At 38.3% G+C, this 21,707-nt stretch overlaps 1 protein-coding gene across 1 annotated transcript in view; it reads left to right on the top strand.

The window, feature by feature from the left end:
- The window catches only part of LOC124722628 (KICSTOR complex protein SZT2-like), a 727,281-nt gene that overhangs the window by 528,362 nt on the left and 177,212 nt on the right, over positions 1–21,707 (top strand). Inside the window, exons 32-35 of the mRNA XM_047247762.1 lie at positions 1,418–1,611; positions 9,695–9,833; positions 10,162–10,400; positions 11,297–11,546. Coding sequence (XP_047103718.1) covers positions 1,418–1,611; positions 9,695–9,833; positions 10,162–10,400; positions 11,297–11,546 — 822 coding nt within the window. The remainder of the gene's footprint in view (positions 1–1,417; positions 1,612–9,694; positions 9,834–10,161; positions 10,401–11,296; positions 11,547–21,707) is intronic.

Below are 21,707 nucleotides of genomic sequence, written 5' to 3'. Positions count from 1 at the left end.
CAGTTTTGGAAGATAACCCATTCTCTTCCAAAGTTGGATAGTGGTTTAGGTATGTTGATGATATGTAGCCAGAAAGCTTAAGCCCAGGGACTTTAAAAAAATCATTTTGTGTACACAACACTGTTGGACACTTTTTGCTCAATGGTAAAGACAGCACTTCAGCTTTGGAGGAGAATAATATATAAAAAAATCACTTGTAACTGTGGCAAACTCTATAAAGGTAAGTCTCCTGGGACAATATGCACCCATTTGAAGGGAATCATGGAAGTTGGAAACTTAGGGAAGGAGACACTACTTTTGCACACCACCTGCTTAAAGAAGGCCATAGTCACAAGGTGCAACATCAAGTATTACATCATATCCATAAAAAGGAAGATGAATTACCTTGAAATAATGAAAATTAATAAACATATATTCATCTGCTCATGCTTAGTACTGAATCACCAGACATAGTTCCCTTACTCATCACTTCTAACTGCAGATGTTCTCATAATCCTATCCAGGCCAAGTTGTGAACTATGCCTCTTACTCTATTGCTCAATTTTTTCCCTTTTTATTGCCCTATTAAATTTACTACGTATAATCACAGCTGCTTCATTTACCTGCTTAATCGCACTAGTATATCTTATCTGTTTGTAATCTAGGACCTGTTAAAGACAATAATAGTTTGTTCAGCCACTCCATTGCAACAAGCCACAAAATTTTATTGTTTATTTATTTTCTTGCAAGAACAATTGTTGTAATTTGTTATATTGTTAATTAGTTAGTGTGTCACATATTGTATCTTAGTTAAATAATCTGATATCACATTTTGACTGAAATAATTCCTCTTATTTTATTCATAAATCAGTCATTAAAAATTTTCAACTTTGGAAATGGAAATACTCTGTAGATGCACTAGTTTAAAATCTTTGATCCTATGAAAAGTTCACATATTTATCCTTGAACCTGATGCTGGTGTAACAACTGAAAACAAGTTTGTGGGATAAATAATAAATATCGTAGACTATTACGCCAGTGTTGTGTGTGTTTTCATTCATAAGATGTATCTGAGTTGAAGATGATTGCTTGTTGAGTTGGAACAAGGTTCACATTCCCATGTTGTCTTCCAGAACAGGCTTCTCATGGTTTCCTTATATCACTTAAGGCAAATGCTGGAAAGATTCCTTTGCAAAGGGTGTTACCAATTACCTTCTCCGTCATTGTCCTATTCAGTATGTCTCCACTTATTATATCCTCCTCATTGATGAGACATAAAATGCCACTGTTCCTTCCATAATTTCTAAGGACAGTTCATTTATGCAAAAAACCCACTGCATTGGAATAGTCTCTCTCCACTCATTAGTTTCTGGATAAATAACAGTAAACATCTTGTGTTGCAACTGTATTTAACACCTGTATCACATCAAAATTTCAGACCCAATTCATCAGTAGTCAGAAGCCAGAGTTGTGAAGTTGTACAGTGTGGTGGAGAAGAATTAAATCAAGATGCAGAAGCTGAAACAGTGATTCCTCCTTTGAACTATCTACAGTGGAGTAAAAAACAACTAGCTTCTGAGTACAGAAGTGAAGTGTCAAGTCTTGTTGAGAGTGGCCAAGGAACAGAAGATGGTAAGTTGTAAAGAAATAATAAACCTTCAACCTGCATGATATATTTTAATTAAGTGTAGCAACTGTGAAACAAAGGGATTGATTGACCTTACCAAAATGAACATTTACTTTGTCCTGTGATGTAAGGATGTTGTGGCATGTGATGTCATATGTGTGCAAACAGAGATAGAATGAAGCAGTGGCAATATTCATTTTGCTTCTGTTTTATTTTCTGGAATTCAGGTTGTAGTGCAGACTGATTTGTACTGTATCCAGTGGAATAGGTTGGTTTGGGCAGTAACATTTTGGTTTTGTGTTGATAAAGACAACAAAAACATGACTATAAAATTATAGTTATGGTAACATGTTGATATGATACATATTGTAGTTCAAGGCCTGCAGATACATAGTGTAGCTCAGCGTCTATATGTTCAGACAGTGGAAAATAAAAGATGGAATAATGGTAGTATTATGAAAAGGATAGACCGCTACTCACCGTATAGCAAAGATGTCAAATCGCAGACAGGTACAGCAAAAAGACTACTAAACATGTAACCTTTGGCCAGAAGACCTTCTTCCAATATAGACAATATGCACACACACATTCATGCAAACGCTTTTCACACATGTGTGACCACTGTCTCTGACTGCTGGGGCCAGACTCAGTCTCAAGCCAATGTATGAGGGAGACTTTTTTCTGGTGGTGATCATGATGGTGAGAGAGGGGTGAAATAATGAGAATTACACAGATAAATGTTTCGTTTTTTAAAAAACTATACATAACTGCATAATCTTCAAAACAGTGCCTGATGAATGCAATGCAGTTGTCCAAGTGTGTCTTTAACAAGCAGTGGAAATAGTTATTAAAGTCATCCATATGTAAACAGTTTTTAAAGTCATACATAACTATTTCCTGAGGCACTTTCTATCATTTTTTCACCTCTTCTATGTCCTGAAGATACTTCCCTTTTTTCCTCTTCATTCTAGGGAACAGGAATAAGTAGAAAAGGAATATGTCCAGTGAAGTAGGGTGGGTACAAAACTATTCTCATTTTGTTTTGGTCCTATAACTGCATGACCAGCAGCACTGTCATGGAGAAGGAACAAATAATTTGACTACCACAATGCAGGAAAAGTTTTTTCCATAGTGCATCTTGCAGTAGTTTTAGTGTTTGGTGGTAATAATGTGGTAAGAATGCTGGTTACATGTCACAAATTAGAAAACTAATTCATTCTGGAATATCCCCATCATGTAATAGAAAAGAAGTGCTTTTGTAATTGGTTCTGTTCTGTTTTGCTTTCTTTGGTTATGGTGATGAAGCTTTCTCCCAGTATGCCTGCTAAAGAAAAGTGACCATTTCCATAGCTAATCTGCCTGACAGGCTGTCCTGTTCTACCGCCATCTGCAAATTGCTGAATACATGAATCAGCATTCTGATCTGACACTTCTTCTGGGATGACAACTGGCAACTGCAAACAAGGTTAAGGGGAGGTAACTGTTGGGAGAAACGAGCACTACAGTTCCCATCACCTTCCAGAAAATAATTTATTTACACGAGTACAAGATGACCCTGAATATAAGATGACCCCCTGCTTTTTCCTTGAAAAAAATTATTTTTAACATAAATTTTTAATATAAAAAATTTAACGTTATAGCTGTTCTAAATATTTCCTATTTGTTGATTGTCGACAAACTGATAACTCAAAGAGAAATATAATAAACAAAAAGAACCAGTTTAGATTAATTTTTGTCTTCACCTCCTTTTTTCCTTACAATCTAAGACAGTTGTCTGTGGTATCACTGTTTTTAATTATCATCAGTTACATCATCACTGGGATTGTTATATTCATTTGTAGGTCATTTGGCATTTCTTTCTTCCTGACATTCCGCTGATAGTATGTAATCTTTTGAAGTACCCATAGCATTCGATATGCAGGATCTTTTGACTCCTTCTATAATAAACTCACAAGAGATTCTGCCCCAGACTATAAGGATCCACAGTGTCATGTTTCCATGAATTATTACCAGATCTGTGTTGTCCTTTGCTATCAGATCCTTAACGTCTTCCACTGATAAAATCCAGAGCATGGTATTCTGTTCCAAACAATGTTCAACATTGTCATTAGTCTCTATCAATTTTCTAAGATAAGAACTGCAGGCAATTTTTCTTTCGTTATCATTTTCCTGTGAAGAAGCACATACGTGGGATCAGCTTCCTTCCATCTGCTAATGCATCCAGCATTTCATTCCCAGAACTTTTAATGCCCTTCACATTGACAGTAACATTTGATTGTGTATCAAAATAAACAGGCACCTGATTGGCATAGCCCATGTAGCCTAGCAAATTGTCATTTTCTTAGATTGATTATGCAATGCTGATATTCAAGAACTTCTTAGTCATATGCTATGGGAAGTGGCTGAGCTAGCGTTGTTCTGTGTCATAACGTAATAGCTTAAAAGTTTTTTGGGCATAATGATGACAGAAAGCCTAATTATATTCCCAAGAAAAAGTGTGAGATGGAGTTATTGAGAAATTTCCTCCTCTTGAGCTTCTGAAATTTCTTGCTCACTCAACAAATGTGATGTATTTGTGACGGAATTACAGAAAACTGTGAAACTTAATAAGTACACTCACAAAATTACATCAGTGCAATCACATTGGCTCAGCCATTCACAACAGCAGCTGTTATGTTTGCTAATGTTTCTTCCAAAATAATTCTAGAAATTGACAACAGAAGGCTGCACCAGTCAAGGGGCAGGTCGTGAGACATCCATACATTGTTCTCATATGAAATTTGTCCAGTTTTCAAGTGACAGGTGGTTCACACATTGAGAGAATCGAGACCCAATGTATATTCAGATGCAGTCTTTCTAATACAAAGTTACAGCCCAGGCAATATTTGGAATTCCCCTGCAAAGTCTTAAGGCCTTGCCACTTGTTTATTCTCATGCACAAATCAGCATTTGCTTTGAATTCCATGATGCATGCAGTTGGAAAATTCTTCTTCATTTCCAGCGCCTTCATTCAAATAATTTCTCAGGTAATCAGTAAGCCTCCTTGTTTGCATTTCTCTTGCACATACTGAACAATCCACTGCTCCAAATCCTTTCCTGCTTTGGTCCCATGAAAATTTGATGTGTAGAACTGTTATTCTTTAATTTATTCTTCACCCTAACACCAGCTACAAACATTCACTTCTGCGATGCCAAATTTTCTTCCTGCTGTACAATTTTTTGTGCCCTCAGCTTAATGAATCACCACTACTAATAATGTAAGAACAACATTGTATTGTCTGCATGAACCAATTGCAAATTGCAGACTCATAAATCCACATTTCTCCACAGAGTCATGGCTGTAATTGGCATCCATGATTGATTGCTACAATTTACTGTTCCTACAGCACTGTCAATATAAGCAAACTGAGTGACAACCCAATACATTGTACTCTAGACCCCCCCCCCCCCAGCTGAATCAGCATAAATTGTACAACTTCACATTAATACTATAACCAACCCTGAAAACCAACAGTGCTGTAGAGCAGTAGCAACTTCAGCACCATTGTTGAAAATCATGTTTTATTTGTTGTGCCACATTTCACGTATTCTGAGCAAACATGTTTTTATTAGCATTAACTTATCTACTGGGTTAAAGTCTAGATCAGGGTCACAGCCAGTCATAGTGATATGTGTCTAATGCCCAGATGTTGGCAACGCATAAGTCGCATATATCAGTAAGATGATAGTTTCACGTCACCAATGAGAAGTGAGGAAAAATGTATTTATGTATACAAGATCCAGTGAATCTTGTAATTTTGCATATCACAAATATTTGGCTGTCTCTTACAAATATATTGCAGTTCCTGAGGTTGTAGGTACAGTGAAACCTGAGAACACAACTGGTTCCCCCCCCCCCCCCCCCTCCCCAAATACATAGCTGCTTTTGGATCTATATTGATGTGAGAATGTGATGATATTCCTTCCTCTCTTGCTTCCAAACATGTTTTCTGCCTGCAGCTCTCTTATTGGCTGCATGGAACTAGCAACTGACACACCCCCTTTCATTCCCATCATACCTCATTATGGTGAGCATTGACAGCATTGGTACATCAAACACATAAGTATGCTATGGTCCCTCTCTAGACTTTTACCATCTACTATAGAAATATGTACTGTTGTGAAGCATTTGTCCAATTTTAAAGTCAGTTCAATTCTGACTGCAAATGGATTCAGGCAAACTGCAGTTTAAACGTGGTAGATGTTCATAAAAAGCTAAGGTATGCTGTATACATTCCCATGGGTGGCAGTGCAATGAAATTTGCTACTTGCTCATCACTCTCCTCATCACATTAATTCCAATTCTTAGTCAGACAGGTGTCATTGTTCCCCCTCCAACCCTCCCACATTTTTCAAAATTAATTTGCATGTGACCTCCGTTATGAAAGCTTAATCTGTAAATGTAAGATGATCTGTATATTAATCTATTACACAACATAAAAATGTTGAACTCAGCAGGAATAGTTTGATCTACAAGTGTATGACAACCCTGTATTTTTCAATTGACAAACTGAGGTAAAATGTTGTCTTATAATCAGGTAAAGATGGTCATTTTTGTGACTTTTCAGTCCCTTCTTGTATAATTTATGGAATATGTTACTTCATACCTGTAATTGTCCTTTATTTCTTGAGCCATTTCCAGAAGGAGTGAAGGAAAAATGATTGCTTGTATTTCTCCATACATATTTTAATTACTCTCATATTTTTCTTGTGGTCTTCCATATATACTAAATATATAATGAAAGGGGGAAGGGGAGAATATTAGGATGTAGTGAAAGTATTAGTGTTTTATACTCGGTCTCAAATATAGGTTATTTTAACTTCCACCATCATTTTGTGAAAAGAACATCATATTATTTGGATAGTATCATTGATAATGAAATTGTTATTCTTTTCTATACTGTAGAGTCACATTAGTGTGACCACTTGGCAGAAGGCTGAATACATGCATTTTACAGTTTGGATCACTTTGGGATATGCATGAAGAGTGTCAGTGAGGTTCTGGTAGGTACTTACAGGGATGTGGAGCCATGTTGACTCTAGTGCCGTGGCCAGCTGTGCTGGGTTTCTCAGTTGCGGATCCACTGCACATACAGTCTGATCGAGGTTATCCCACAGATTCTCTATTGGGTTTAAACCCAGGGAGTTTGGAGGTCAGGGGACTAAAGTAAACTCATCCTTGTGCTCTTCGAGCCAACATGTACATTTCAAGCTGTATGACGTGTTACATTGTCCTGCTTGTAGATGCCATAATCCTGAATAGAACAAACTGCATTTATAGTGGACATGGTCCCCAAGGGTAGATGCATACCTGCATTGATCCATTGTGCCTTCCAAATTGAGAAGATCATCCAGGGAATGCCACAAAAACATTCCCCCAATCATTATGCTCCTTCCTCCACTCTGGACCCTTCCAGTGATTGTTGCAGGGTGTTTGCTGTCAGACGTTTCACACCAATTACCTTCTGTCGGATGGAGAATAAAACATGATTCCTGTGAAAAGGCCACCTGTCACTACTCAGTGGATATCCAGTTTTGATATTGATATGCAAATTTCAGCCTCTGTCACTGATGAACAGTAGTCAGCATGAGTGCACGAACCAGGTGCCTGCGGTGGAGGTCCATACACAGCAAATGTTTGCTGAATGGTCTTTGAAGAGACACTATTGGTAGCTCCTTGGTTCATCTGGGTGGTCAGTTGCTCAACAATTGTGCGCCTGTTTGCTGGTACACATCTCTCCAGCCGCCATTCACCCCAGTCATTTATGGCCCGTGATGCACCACAGATGCAAGAAACAATCAATGCCTTCTCTGCATGGTAGCAATGGAGATATTATCGAAGAAAGTGCTGCCAAAGCAGAGTTACTAAACATAGCCTTCCAAAATGCCTTCACAAAAGAAGACAAAGTAAATATTCCAGAATTCAAATCTAGAACAGTTGCCAACATGAGTAACGTAGAAGTAAATATCCTCGGAGTAGTGAAACAACTTAAATCACTTAATAAAAGCAAGTCTTCTGGTCCAGACTGTATACTAATTAGGTTCCTTTTGGAGTATGCTGATGCATTAGCTCCATACTTAACAATCATATACAACTGTTCGCTCAACAAAAGATCCGTACCCAAAGACTGGAAAGTTACACAGGTCACACCAATATTCAAGAAAGGTAGTAGGAGTAATCCACTAAATTACAGGCCCATATTGTTAACGTTGATATGCAGCAGGATTTTAGGATATATATTGTGTTCGAACATTATGAATTACCTCGAAGAAAACGGTCTATTGACACACAGTCAACATGGGTTTAGAAAACATCATTCCTGTGAAACACAACTAGCTCTTTATTCACATGAAGTGTTGAGTGCTATTGACAAAGGATTTCAGATCGACTCTGGAAGGCTTTTGCCACTGTAGCACATAAGCGGCTCATAGTGAAATTGTGTGCGTATCAAATATCGTCTCAGTTATGTGACTGGATTTGTGATTTCCTGTCAGAGAGGTCACAGTTCATAGTAATTGACGGAAGATCATCGAGTAAAACAGAAGTGATTTCTGGCATTCCCCAAGGTAGTGTTATAGCCCCTTTGCTCTTCCTTATCTATATTAATGATTTTGGATACAATCTGAGCAGCCATCTTTCATTGTTTGCAGATGACACTGTCGTTTATCGACTAATAAAGTCATTAGAAGACCAAAAAAACTGCAAAATGATTTAGAAAAGATATATGAATGGTGCAAAAAGTGGCAGTTGACCCTAAATAACGAAAAGTGTGAAGTCATCCACATGAGTGCTAAAAGGAACTCGTTAAACTTCGGTTACATGATAAATCAGTCTAATCTAAAAGCTGTAAATGCAACTAAATACCTAGGTATTACATTTATGAACAACTTAAATTGATAGAAACACATCAAAAATGTTGTAGGGAAGGCTAACCAAAGATTGTGTTTTATTGGCAGGACACTTAGAAAATGTAACAGATCTACTAAGGAGACTGCCTACACTAAGCTTGTCCGTCCTCTTTTAGAATACTGCTGCGCGGTGTGGGATCCTTAACAGATAGGACTGATGGAATACATCGAAAAAGTTCAAAGAAAGGCAGCATGTTTTGTATTATCGCGAAATATGGGAGAGAGTGTCACAGAAATGATACAGGATTTGGCCTGGACATCATTAAAAGAAAGACATTTTTCATTGCGACGGAATCTTCTCACGAAATTCCAATCACCAACTTTCTCCTCCAAATCTGAAAATATTTTGTTGACACTGACCTACATGGAGAGGAACGATCACCATGATAAAATAAGGGAAATCAGGGCTTGTACGGGAAGATATAGGTGTTCATTCTTTGATATTGCCATTTTTCCATGCAGAATATGCTTCAACAATGGCAGCACACAGACTGTTTAGAAACTTAGCTGTTTTGGAAATGCTTCCATTCCTAACCCGAAAGCCAATGATCATGTCCTTTTAGATGTCAGATAAATCTCTCCATTCCCACATTACAACAACAACTGCACTGTTTACCTTGTTCCCGCAACACACTTTATATACCTTCTCTGCTAGTGCTGCCACCTGCCGTCTGTGAGTGGTTGTTGCACTTTGATGTCGAACATAGCAGTGGTCACATTACTGTAACTTGATGATACTGTATGTATTTTAAATACAAGATCCATTTCTGCATCTATTATTCACATATATGTTCATTCATTCTATCAATCAAGTACTATTCTTAATTGATTACTGTAATAAAATGTTAACTGTCTTAGGTAATATCAGCATATAAAAGTTTTAAGAAAATTTTACAAGGAAAACATCATAAAACAAGCTGTGTGATTTAACTGATACATTTATTGGACAGAAAAATTGGTAAGTGTATGTAGAAAAAAATTAGGAATTACTGTAATGCCTCCAAATACACAAGAACAAACATTTTAATTTTTTGAAGCTTCTTAATCTTCAATTTCAGCTTAGTGCAAATAATTTTTTAAATCTTTGTGTCAATTCCTTATAAATACTATAGAAAACAATGAAATTTCTGATGATTTCAGGTTATGAGGGAGACAGCAGTGACTCAGCTGACGAATGTGATTGGCTTCAAGATATGGAAACACGCAGGCCATCACTTCCTAACTTCTGGTTAATTATGAAAGTAAATGAAGATGCTGTAATTACATACTTTCATTGCAGGTAGATATGGATGTGGATATTTAAATTTTACTTTTATTGTGTGTGACAGATAAGAATAGATCTAGAGCTCAAAACATTGTTATTATGACTCGTCAGAATTGTGAAGAGAGAGCATTATGTAAGGAGGACTGTGAAATCTATTCTTAAAGAGAAATGTTTACTTTGTAAATAGAGGATTTCATTACCTTGTACACATTATTGGCTTATATACAGTATTAGAAGGATATGAATTTGTCTTATTTGAGCCATAGCATGCATTTATGAGAGAATCATAAAATATTTTAGTGCCACCCTGTTGCAGTCTAACTAAAACATATTCTTCTTTTAGATTTAACGAGATGGAGAATGATAAAGTTAGAGCTTACAGAGATGTTCAGCGGAATATGATCAAAAATATTAAGGACTTATGTAAACTTGTAAATCAGACAATGTTGCTACAAAATTTACATGACACGCGAATGTGTGATCAGCTTTTGGAACCAGAAACTAGTGAAGATATATGGCCTTCATCAGCAGAACTTTCTCAATCATCTAGTCATCCTGTCAGTCGTTTGAAGTCTACTGATGGTAAGGAGGCTAATGCTACATGTATCTACTGTGCTCAGTCAGTATGAGAGAAATTACTGTCAAAAATATTATAATTTTAGATAGTGCACTGGTGGATTGTTAGATGTCTTTAGAAAACTGACACATTTACTTGTAATGTAATTTGCTTGATGTCTGACTGAATAGGTCTGACTGAATAGAATCAGACTTTGAATCCAAAGGTTCAAGACTCAATTCCTGTGTCTCATTGCTTCTTTCACCACAGTGATTTGTGTGTGTGTGTGTGTGTGTGTGTGTGTGTGTGTGTGTGTGTGCGAGAGAGAGAGAGAGAGAGAGAGAGAGCGCGCTCAGGGGGGAGTTGTGTTTTTTTTTTTTCCCACCATGGTTCGGATTCCACATCAAACTGTGTGTATTCCCTGTAACAATGTTTTTCTGAAGAGTAACCACTAATGTCTTGTCCACATAAATTCATAGTGTTTCTGCATTTATCACATGCCAGGATTCAAAATATGTTCCCCTGCTTATCAGAATGTTCATGACATTTCAGGTTCAACTTTTCAGAATGAATTTCATTGCTGTCATGTCATATCATGTCATTGCATTAAATTAATTTCATCCCCAGTGATTCAATTTGTTTCAGTTCATGAGTTTAGATCAGATAGTCTCACTTTACCGATTATTAATAATATGTATGAATTCCCTCCAAAGTGTCAATAATTTAATATACTTTAGTTATCTGGAGATGGGCACAAATGCCCAAAACCAGTTAGGGCTCTCAAATAAAAACATTTTAAAAGTGTTTGTGGCTGGTTGCATTATTCACCAACAATTTGATATTCTATACTTACAAATTCCATGTTATGACAATGACCAAATTTATTTTTAATAAATTGTAAATCACTCATTTTATATTTCAGATGGAACAGACAATGAATATCAGTCAAATTATTTAGATGCAACAACAAAATTTATGCCTGGATGGTTTGCATGTAATGTTGTTTGGGAAACTTATTTTTCCCTCCATCCTCGGTTGAAGACAGGCCCAGGAAAGCCTGCTTTGTCTCGTGGCATCCAAGCTCTGCGTTCTGTTCTGAACCGCTTTTCAGTTAATAATCGCAAAAATATGTTTGTTTATCAGGATCATACAGGAAATGTGTTTTATTTGAGGTAAATAAGCTTTCTCATATTTGTAATCAAATATTTTTAAAAAAAATCATGATAGTGATGATAAACTTATTTTTCTGTTTGCTTCACATGATTTTTTTTAATTACAGAAGTGTCACATTGCAGTGAATTGTATAGATCATTTCTCATTGTCAAGATGACCCATTGAGTTGCAGACAGGCACATTGAAGACTGTTATACGTGCAGCTATCAGCCAAAGCCTTCCTAAACAAAGGAAACATAGACATATTCACCCAAGCAAGCACACCTCATGCTCACTAGACTGCCACCACTGACAGCTCCGACTGGAATGTGGCTGTTCCATTCCAATTGGAGCTGTCAGTGGTGGTGGCCAAGCGTGCATGAGGTGTGCTTGCTTGTGTGAATATTTGTATGTTTTCTTTGCTGAGAAAGGCTTTGGCAGATAGCTGTATGTGTAACAATTGTTTGAAAAGTGTTACAAAGTTATTTTTCCATTTCATTGGACTATTACATTCATCAGTATAAGTAATTACAAATTACACACTACTGTTTATGTGAAGATTATCTCAGGATTCCAGCTTCACTTCATTTTTGAGAAGAAAGAGAAACACTTTTTGTCCTGAGGTCAAGCTACTCATGATGATGCCTACTTCGAGACATTACTTAATCTTTATTAGACTATTAATAACCAAAGGGGAGGGGTTATATAATGGGGAATGTGTGTAACTTGCAACTCTTGTAACATATCAATTACTGGCTAAATGTTAGTTGTCTGGTCTGACTCTGCTGTTTTCAAAGGAGAATGATGCCCACAGTATTGCATGAGTGTGCTAGTACCTTTCTGAGAAGTTTGACAGGAAGCAGCACCTTACAGCAAGTATTTATGAGTGTTAACAGGAAATGACCAATTGTGAAGTGTCTGCATTCTGCTCTGGATGCAGATTGGCCAAATGGTGTGCACCTTAAAAAAATTTCACAGACCAGTTTTGGTAGCTCACAAAATTGAGGATCTGCTGGCCACCCTTACAAGTGTAGGGTGAAGTCGTGAGCCTGCTGGGATGGAGCTGAGGTTTTAAAAGTGTTGCATGTATCAAGTTGGGAGAGAGTAATCCCCAGTCATCGATAAAGCTGTTTTCCAGTTTTTCCGGAGAGATTTAATGAGCATGTATTTACTAGGTGGGCAGAGGTCTTATATTAGATCATGGAGCCATCAGCTTGTTGGAGATATTGTTTGATAATGAGGCACACTTAGCAAGGTCTTATAGGAAACAGTAAATTCTATTTGTTCTGGTGGAAACTTATGGTGTTTTTACATGTGCCATATACACAGTTATGACTATATTACTTTTACCCAAAAAACTTGGCCACTACAAATGCATTTTCTTTTTCTTGACCAAGTTCATCTTCTGTGCTGGAGTTTGAACATAGTCAGCATTGAAGTATATGCTGAAGAGTTTGGCTTTCTTCACAGTTACACTGAATATGGTCTTCATCAGTGTAACACCATCTTGACAAACTAAACTTTGATATGCCAACTTCAGATCTCAATTTGCTCAGGGGCTTCCAAGTCATCCATTTCTCATCATAGCCAGGAGGTAGAGTTTCTGAATGGGATGGTAGATCATAGCCCTCCATAGTTGCAACTGACCTTTTTCAGCATAGTTGCAACTGACCTTTTTCAGCAGTGCTTCTAAGTGCAGCTGATGTTTGTAGGAAACTCCTCCTTGACTTCAGTCATTGCAGCTGCGGCTTGTGCCCATACAGAGCACATGTTCTCTCCTGCTCCACTTTTTTCCTTTCCTCATTTGTGGTTATTTCTCTTTAAACAAAGTGTGGTGCCATTCATGCGAGGTGGTAAAACAATTCAACTGAAGTGGATTTCAAGCAACCTGTTATGATACTGCAGGTGTCTGTGAGAGCTATGTCCACATTTTGGCATGTGTTGAATTATACCAGACAGGACATACATACTCTGCTGCAAAATAGCATAGTGCAGTTGCAGAGCTTTGTAGAGTTTTAGGTTGACTACCCCACTGTGATTCAGCCAGTTTCCATAGAAAATTGTTCCTGGTAGAAACGATTGACTAGCAGTTCATGCAGGGTTTTGTGAAAGGGAGAGATCTATCAAGTGTCACTCCTAAATAGTTTGGGGTCTCACAATCTGACCATACTATCTTTAATTTGTGACTACTTCCCCCTTTTCTCAAATGAAAAGCACCCGCTTTTGTCTTTCTGGAATTTGGTTTAAGTTGATTTGTGTTGTATTATCTGGAAAGTTGTTTAATTGCAATCATGAGGGTGGCTAGAACAAGGTCATGGGCATACAAGAAGCTCCTCTTGTTGTGTTCTATGGTTTGGTGATTTGTGTACATCTTGAACAGAATTGCACCCAGCACACTCCCCTGCAGGATGCCATTTTTTTGTAGTCTCCATTGGCTGTGCTGATGTTGGAAGTCAATGAAGAACCAACAATTCTGCAAGAGAGTGGCAGTTAGCATAGGTTGGCTAAAATCCTTGGCCAGGTTGCAGACCTTGGCTAGAAGTAGTTGACTGACAGTGTCATATGCTGCTGGTAAGTCAGCAAATACCACTCCTTTTACCTTATGAGCTTCAAATCCATCTTCTTTATACTGTGTGAGATTTTGCAGCTGTCCATACAGCTTGTGCCCAGTCAAATTCCAGGTTGCTGAGGTATAAGTAAAGTGTCAATTAATAGGTGATTTAGAATCAATCTTTCCAGCAATTTGTAAAAGTGACATAGTAGTGCAACTGGTCTAAAATTCTTTGGATTATTTCCTTCTTTGCCAGGTTTCAGCAAAGTGATAACTTGGCTCTTCCTCCATATCTTTGGGATTTGGCTTCTGCCCATACAGTTGTTGAAAAGTTGGAGAATCCATTTCTTTGTTGTTAACCCCAATTGTTTAATTTGCTCAGTTCATATATCATCCACTCCAGAAGATTTTCTATTTTTGCTCTGTTTGATAGCCCTTTCTAATTCTTCCATGCTGAATGATGTGAGGCCACTTCTCTCCTCATGCTCTTTCCTTTGCAGTTTTGGTTTGTGTGATTTGTGGTTTGCCTTCCAGTTCAGCAGTAACTGATGTTCTGTTTGATTGACAATGGTACTATGAGCTGCAATGGTCTTGGATCATTGCTTAGGCATCTCAGAAGACTCTAAGCTTTATGGCTGTCTATTTTCAGATCCAAGTTTTCTATAGTTTGTATTCACTTATCCCACTGTGTCTTCCTTATAGAGGAAATGAGATTGTTCCCTTCTTCCATGGTCACTTCACTGAAAGGATTTTCTTCAAATAAGTTGCTGCATTCTGCGAGTAGGGTGGGTTAGTGTGACATAAGCCCAGGGTTATAAGATGTTCAACAGCTTCAAGAGAGAGGCACTTTAGAGCCATGGTAAAGGTGTCGTAGCAACTGGCTAGTGGTTTTATAGTGGATACTTTGGCGTCAAATAAGCCTGCAAATCTGGACCGGTCTGCCTTTTAAAAATTAAAACACCTCCAAAAATATGGTTTCTGAGGAGGTATAATGGCAGCAAATAATGGGCATATAATTGGCCTATGCTGTGAGTTGGATATTGTGGAACATACAGAATTTACACATTGTTGGCTAGTATTGCTACTGGCAAATATGAGGTCAAGATTGTAAGCTTTCCTCCCCCTGCCACTGTTAAAAGATCTTGGTAGTTTTGCGTCATGGATTAAGGTCAGGTGGCTCAATTCTGCCCATTCTTGTACTGCTGTCCCATTCTCATCTTCATGATCACAGCCCCTAACAGTGGTATGGCTGTTGGAATTGCTGATCATAAACTGCACATGTTTATTTTGAAAATTGGATTGTTTGTTAACAGTGAATTCAGCACCAGGCGGTTTATAAAGGCATGAAATGGTGCAATTAGCTGTTTCTGGAGTGAGAATTTCAATGCTGTTTTCCTCCATGATTGCTGTGGATACAGTCTGAATACCTGGGTGAACAAAGATAGCACTTCCATATTTATCATGTGGTATTTCAGTGGTGAGACCAATTCCATCTATTTGTGGTCTGTGCATGTGTTTCGTGTATGCACAGTATATGGTGCTGGTGTAGACTGCACACTTCTTGCAGCAGTTTTTCTTTGGCTAGTGTTATTTCTTCTATGTTAATAGTCATTAACTGTGACCTGAAACGGGCTCCAGTGTGGATGTTTCTGTTGTGAAAGGGCTAGTCATCATGCCCTGACATTTCCCAGAGTATTCCCAATTGCTTTTATTGTCCTGATCACAAGCATCGCAATCTTTGGGGAGGCTCCTTTCTTGCACCTTGTGTTTTGTGTTTGGAGGAGATACTATTAACTGAAGTGAATATTTTAATTCTGTCTGGGAGGTCAAAGTAAGGTTGGTGAACCTTATTTAGCATGATAGTATCTGTGTAACTGTGAATAGAAATAATCTAGGTCTGCCATCAAACTTTTTGGAGGAATTTACAGAACAATACATGATGTGATTGGTCTCACACATCACACGATGCTAAGAGTGAGTGGACTGTGGTTCAGACTGTGATTGGAACTTAATTTGACACTACAGAAGCTCTGAGATGACAGATAAGAAGAAACATTTCCTTTCCATATGGCCAAAACTCATGACACACAGAAGATGTTATGGCCATTCAAGTGGGCAGTTGTGATGTCTTCCCTCTACCTTTCATATCCTACACAACTAGTCTTTGCTTCTTTCAGAAGTGAGAGGAGTATTGGATGGAAATACTATTCTGTTGTTGTTGTGGTCTTCAGTCCTGAGACTGGTTTGATGCAGCTCTCCATGCTACTCTATCCTGTGCAAGCTGCTTCATCTTCCAGTACATACTGCAGCCTACATCCTTCTGAATCTGCTTAATGTATTCATCTCTTGACCTCCCTCTACAATTTTTATCCTCCACGCTGCCCTCCAATACTAAATTGGTGATCCCTTGATGCCTCAGAACATATCCTACCAACCGATCCCTTCTTCTAGTCAAGTTGTGCCACAAACTCCTCTTCTCCCCAATTCTATTCAGTACCTCCTCATTAGTTATGTGATCTACCCACCTAATCTTCAGCATTCTTCTGTAGCACCACATTTTGAAAGCTTCTATTCTCTTCTTGTCCAAACTAATTATCGTCCATGTTTCACTTCCATACGTGGCTACACTCCATACAAATACTTTCAGAAACGACTTCCTGACACTTAAATCTATACTCAATGTTAACAAATTTCTCTTCTTCAGAAACGCGTTTCTTGCCATTGCCAGCCTACATTTTATATCCTCTCTACTTCTACCATCATCAGTTATTTTGCTCCCCAAATAGCAAAACTCCTTTACTACTTTAAGTGTCTCATTTCCTAATCTAATTCCCTCAGCATCACCTGAGTTAACTCGACTACATTCCATTATCCTCAGTTTGCTTTTATTGATGTTCATCTTATATCCTCCTTTCAAGACACTGTCCATTCCCTTCAACTGCTGTTCCAAGTCCTTTGCTGTCTTTGACAGAATTACAATGTCATCAGCGAACCTTAATTTCTTTGTTTCTTCTCCATGGATTTTAATACCTACTCCGAATTTTTCTTTTGTTTCCTTTACTGCTTGCTCAATATACAGATTGAATAACATCAGGGAGAGGCTACAGCCCTGTCTCACTCCCTTCCCAACCACTGCCTCCCTTTCATGTCCCTTGACCCTTATAATTGCCACCTGGTTTCTGTACAAATTGTAAATAGCCTTTTGCTCCCTGTATTTTACACCTGCTACCTTCAGAATTTGAAAGAGAGTATTCCAGTCAACATTCTCAAAAGCTTTTTCTAAGTCTACAAATGCAAGAAACGTAGGTTTGCCTTTTCTTAATCTAGCTTCTAAGATACGCCGTAGGGTCAGTATTGCCTCACGTGTTCCAACATTTCTTTGGAATCCAAACTGATCTTCTCCGAGGTCGGCCTCTACCAGTTTTTCCATTCGTCTGTAAAGAATTCGCGTTAGTGTTTTGCAGCCGGATTTATTAAACTGATAATTCGGTAATTTTCACATCTGTCAACACCTGCTTTCTTTGAGATTGGAATTATTATATTCGTCTTGAAGTCTGAGGGTATTTCGCCTGTCTCAAACATTTTGCTCACCAGATGGTAGAGTTTTGTCAGGACTGGCTCTCCCAAGGCTGTCAGTAGTTCTAATGGAATATTGTCTACTCTCGGGGCCTTGTTTCAACTCAAGTCTTTCAGTGCTCTGTCAAACTCTTCACGCAGTATCATATCTCTCATTTCATCTTCATCTACATCCTCTTCCATTTCCATAATATTGTCATCAAGTACATCGCCCTTGTATAGACCCTGTATATACTCCTTCCACCTTTCTGCTTTCCCTTCTTTGCTTAGAACTGGGTTTCCATCTGAGCTCTTGATATTCATACAAGTGGTTCTCTTTTCTCCAAAGGTCTCTTTAATTTTCCTGTAGGCAGTATCTATCTTACCCCTAGTGAGATAAGCCTCTACATCCTTACATTTGTCCTCTAGCCATCCCTGCTTAGCCATTTTGCACTTCTTTTCAATCTCATTTTTGAGACGTTTGTATTCCTTTTTGCCTGCTTCATTTACTGCATTTTTATATTTTCTCCTTTCATCAATTAAATTCAATATTTCTTCTGTTACCCAAGGATTTCTACTATCACTTGTCTTTTTACCTACTTGATCCTCTGCTGCCTTCACTACTTCATCCCTCAAAGCTATCCATTCTTCTTCTACTGTATTTCTTTCTCCCATTCTTGTCAATTGTTCCCTTATGCTCTCCCTGAAACTTTGTACAACCTCTGGTTTAGTCAGTTTATCCAGGTCCCATCTCCTTAAATTGCCACCTTTTTGCAGTTTCTTCAGTTTTAATTTACAGCTCATAACCAATAGATTGTGGTCAGAGTCCACATCCGCCCCTGGAAATGTCTTACAATTTAAAACCTGGTTCCTAAATCTCTGTCTTACTATTATATAATCTATCTGAAACCTGTCAGTATCTCCAGGCTTCTTCTGTGTATACAACCTTCTTTTATGATTCTTGAACCAAGTATTAGCTATGATTAAGTTATGCTCTGTGCAAAATTCTACCAGGCAGCTTCCTCTTTCATTTCTTATCCCCAATCCATATTCACGTACTACGTTTCCTTCTTTTCCTTTTCCTGCTATTGAATTCCAGTCACCCATGACTATTAAATTTTCATCTCCCTTCACTATCTGAATAATTTCTTTTATCTCATCATACATTTCTTCAATTTCTTCATCATCTGCAGAGCTAGTTGGCATATAATCTTGTACTACTGTAGTAGGCGTGGGCTTCGTGTCTATCTTGGCCACAACAAGGTGTTCACTATGCTATTTGTAGTAGCTTACCCGCACTCCTATTTTTTTATCCATTATTAAACCTACTCCTGCATTACCCCTATTTGATTTTGTATTTATAACCCTGTATTCACCTGACCAAAAGTCTTGTTCCTCCTGCCACCGAACTTCGCTAATTACCACTATATCTAACTTTAACCTATTCATTTCCCTTTTTAAATTTTCTAACCTACCTGCCTGGTTAAGGGATCTGACATTCCATGCTCCGATCCGTAGAATGCCAGTTTTCTTTCTCCTGATAACGACATCCTCTTGAGTAGTCCCCGCCCGGAGATCCGAATGGGGGACTATTTTACCCAAGAGGATGCCATCATCATTTAACCATACAGTAAAGCTGCATGCCCTCGGGAAAAATTATGGCCATAGTTTCCCCTTGCTTTCAGCTGTTCGCAGTACCAGCCCAGCAAGGCCGTTTTGGTTAGTGTTACAAGGCCAGATCAGTCAATCATCCAGACTGTTGCCCCTGCAACTACTGAAAAGGCTGCTGCCCCTCTTCAGGAACCACATGTTTGTCTGGCCTCTCAACGTTGTGGTTGCACCTACGGTATGGCTATCTGTACCACTGAGGCATGCAAGCCTCCCCAACATTAATACTGTTCTAGACAACAATAATGTTTAAGTGATAGTCACAAAGTTCTCTGAGAGTGCAGGTGCAATCTGTGGAAATTAGGTGGAAACATGACTAAACATGCCTTAATTTAAAGCAAAAAATATATTACTTCAAATAGATCTTCTGCGCTTTTTGGCTTTGTTATCCAGATAACCCTCTTATTAAACACTTTTTAATAAGTATATCTCTTTTTGTTTGCTTATCCTTGTCTAGCTAAGCTAGTGCTATATCAAAAATTTTAAGAGCTGCACACTGAACTTTGTGTTTGTTGTCCAATTGGAGGTTGTGAACCTCTTTATAAATTTTTAGTACCATCCATATGAATCTACCATAGTTCTTCTTTGAGTTGCTCCAGGCAGTCCAACATGATACACTGTCCATACAAGTAAACTGTACCGGAGGGCGGGTCACCTGGGTTTCTGGGATGTTGCTTCCTCTGCAGAGAAGCTCCACAGAACCATGTTAATGAATTGTGGGTTGGCATTAGCTTTTACCACAGTAAGGTTTATGTGATGTAGATAAAATCCTGAATGACTACACTGAGATGTTTAAACAGCATCACTGACTCCTCTGTATTACACCTAATGCTGCAGCCAAACAGGACAGAATTTATTTACATCTACTTACATGTATTACTATACTTACATTTGAAGAAAGCTGGCACTCACCACAACTAGCACTGTTCTGCCTCAAATCCAGCTATTGATAGTTTTGACAGTTTGTGTGGGACACTATACCTATTATTGACAGTAGCAGTAACCATGTATGAACATAATAGCTGGTGACATTTTCAATCAGCTCTTTTATATATTTTGTGAAAGAGGAGGGATGCAATCACATGTTTGTCAGACACACCTGCTATATTTTCTTCTGATAATCTTCATTTTGAAATTCATATTGAATTCTCCTAAAAAAATCATTGGGCTTAGACAGAAGGGACAGAAAAACAAACAAATGGTTAGGAGAAAACTCTGAAGTTGGTAACATAATATTTACTGTTAAGAAACTGAAATGGAGATGAATGGGGCAAATAATGAGTTGAATGTTGGGAGATGGATGAATGAAGAAATTCTGTGTGGGAGCCCTTGTGATAAGAGAAGCCCTAGAGGATGACCTAATGCAAGATTGATTAACAGTGTAAAGCAACAGGCAAGGCAAATTTTAATGTGAGAAGCTGAAGATATTAATCAATGGAAATGACTGGGGGAGTCCTGCAACCAGCAATGGATGACAAATGGATGATGATGATAATGATGATGATGATGAGTCTTCAACTGACACTACATATTGACGTCTACCTGAATAGGAGCCCTTTGTGCATTTGCATGTCTTATGAAATCTGCTGTAGTACAGAACTGCATTAAAAGGCTTCAAAATAAGTCATATACTCTTCGGCGTTTCTTGACTAAGAAGAGTTTCACGTGATTATTGCTTTTAAAATGTGTACTGATGCTGAAATATAACTCTTGAAAGTCATTTCATTTGAGCAGCATATATATTCTAGAAGTCTGAAACCGTCTCATGTTAGTCATGTAAGCATTTAGCTCTGTGCATAAGTCTTGTTACCCTTCTGGTAAATAGGAATAATTTTGTATATGTCACATGCCCAGTGGTCTGTGACCACCAAAACCTAATCACACCAACCTGTAACCCTCCTGGCATCAATCTCTGCTAACCTGTTGTCCCATGTCCATACCCACACCCACCTCCACCCTTGCAGTCATACCCTCTCTCCACAGTCTCCCTCTTGCTGTTTTCCGTTTCCACCTCCCAGCCCACTCCTCCATGTCACTATGTGCAGCCTGTGTCCTCTCTCTGGAGCCAGATTCTTGTCCTGTGTACCTGCTACCTCTGTTTCTCAGCTTTCAGTCACCCTTTCACACACAAAAGCTTGCAACTGTCTCAGCCTTGTATGTAAACTGAAGGGGGAATTCTACTGTCAGCTGCAGCCCTTCAATTTAGATGTTATGTTTCACATCTGTGGGATCTGTGTGATGTCTGTTCTTTTGAAGGAACAGACACCACACATTCAAACAAAAAGTCTCAGTCTTGTTTATCCCTGTTGAAGGCTCAATGACTCAGTTTTTGGTGAATTAGCCCCTTTCTCCTTCCAGACACCGTGTACTATGTATATGCTCCTGTGAAACCTGCTTGTATTGGTCA

Source organism: Schistocerca piceifrons, chromosome X (assembly GCF_021461385.2).
Source record: "Schistocerca piceifrons isolate TAMUIC-IGC-003096 chromosome X, iqSchPice1.1, whole genome shotgun sequence".
NCBI classification, from domain to species: Eukaryota; Metazoa; Arthropoda; class Insecta; order Orthoptera; family Acrididae; genus Schistocerca; species Schistocerca piceifrons.
Note: the sequence above shows the minus strand (reverse complement) of the source record. Positions and strands in the feature narration are given on the sequence as shown.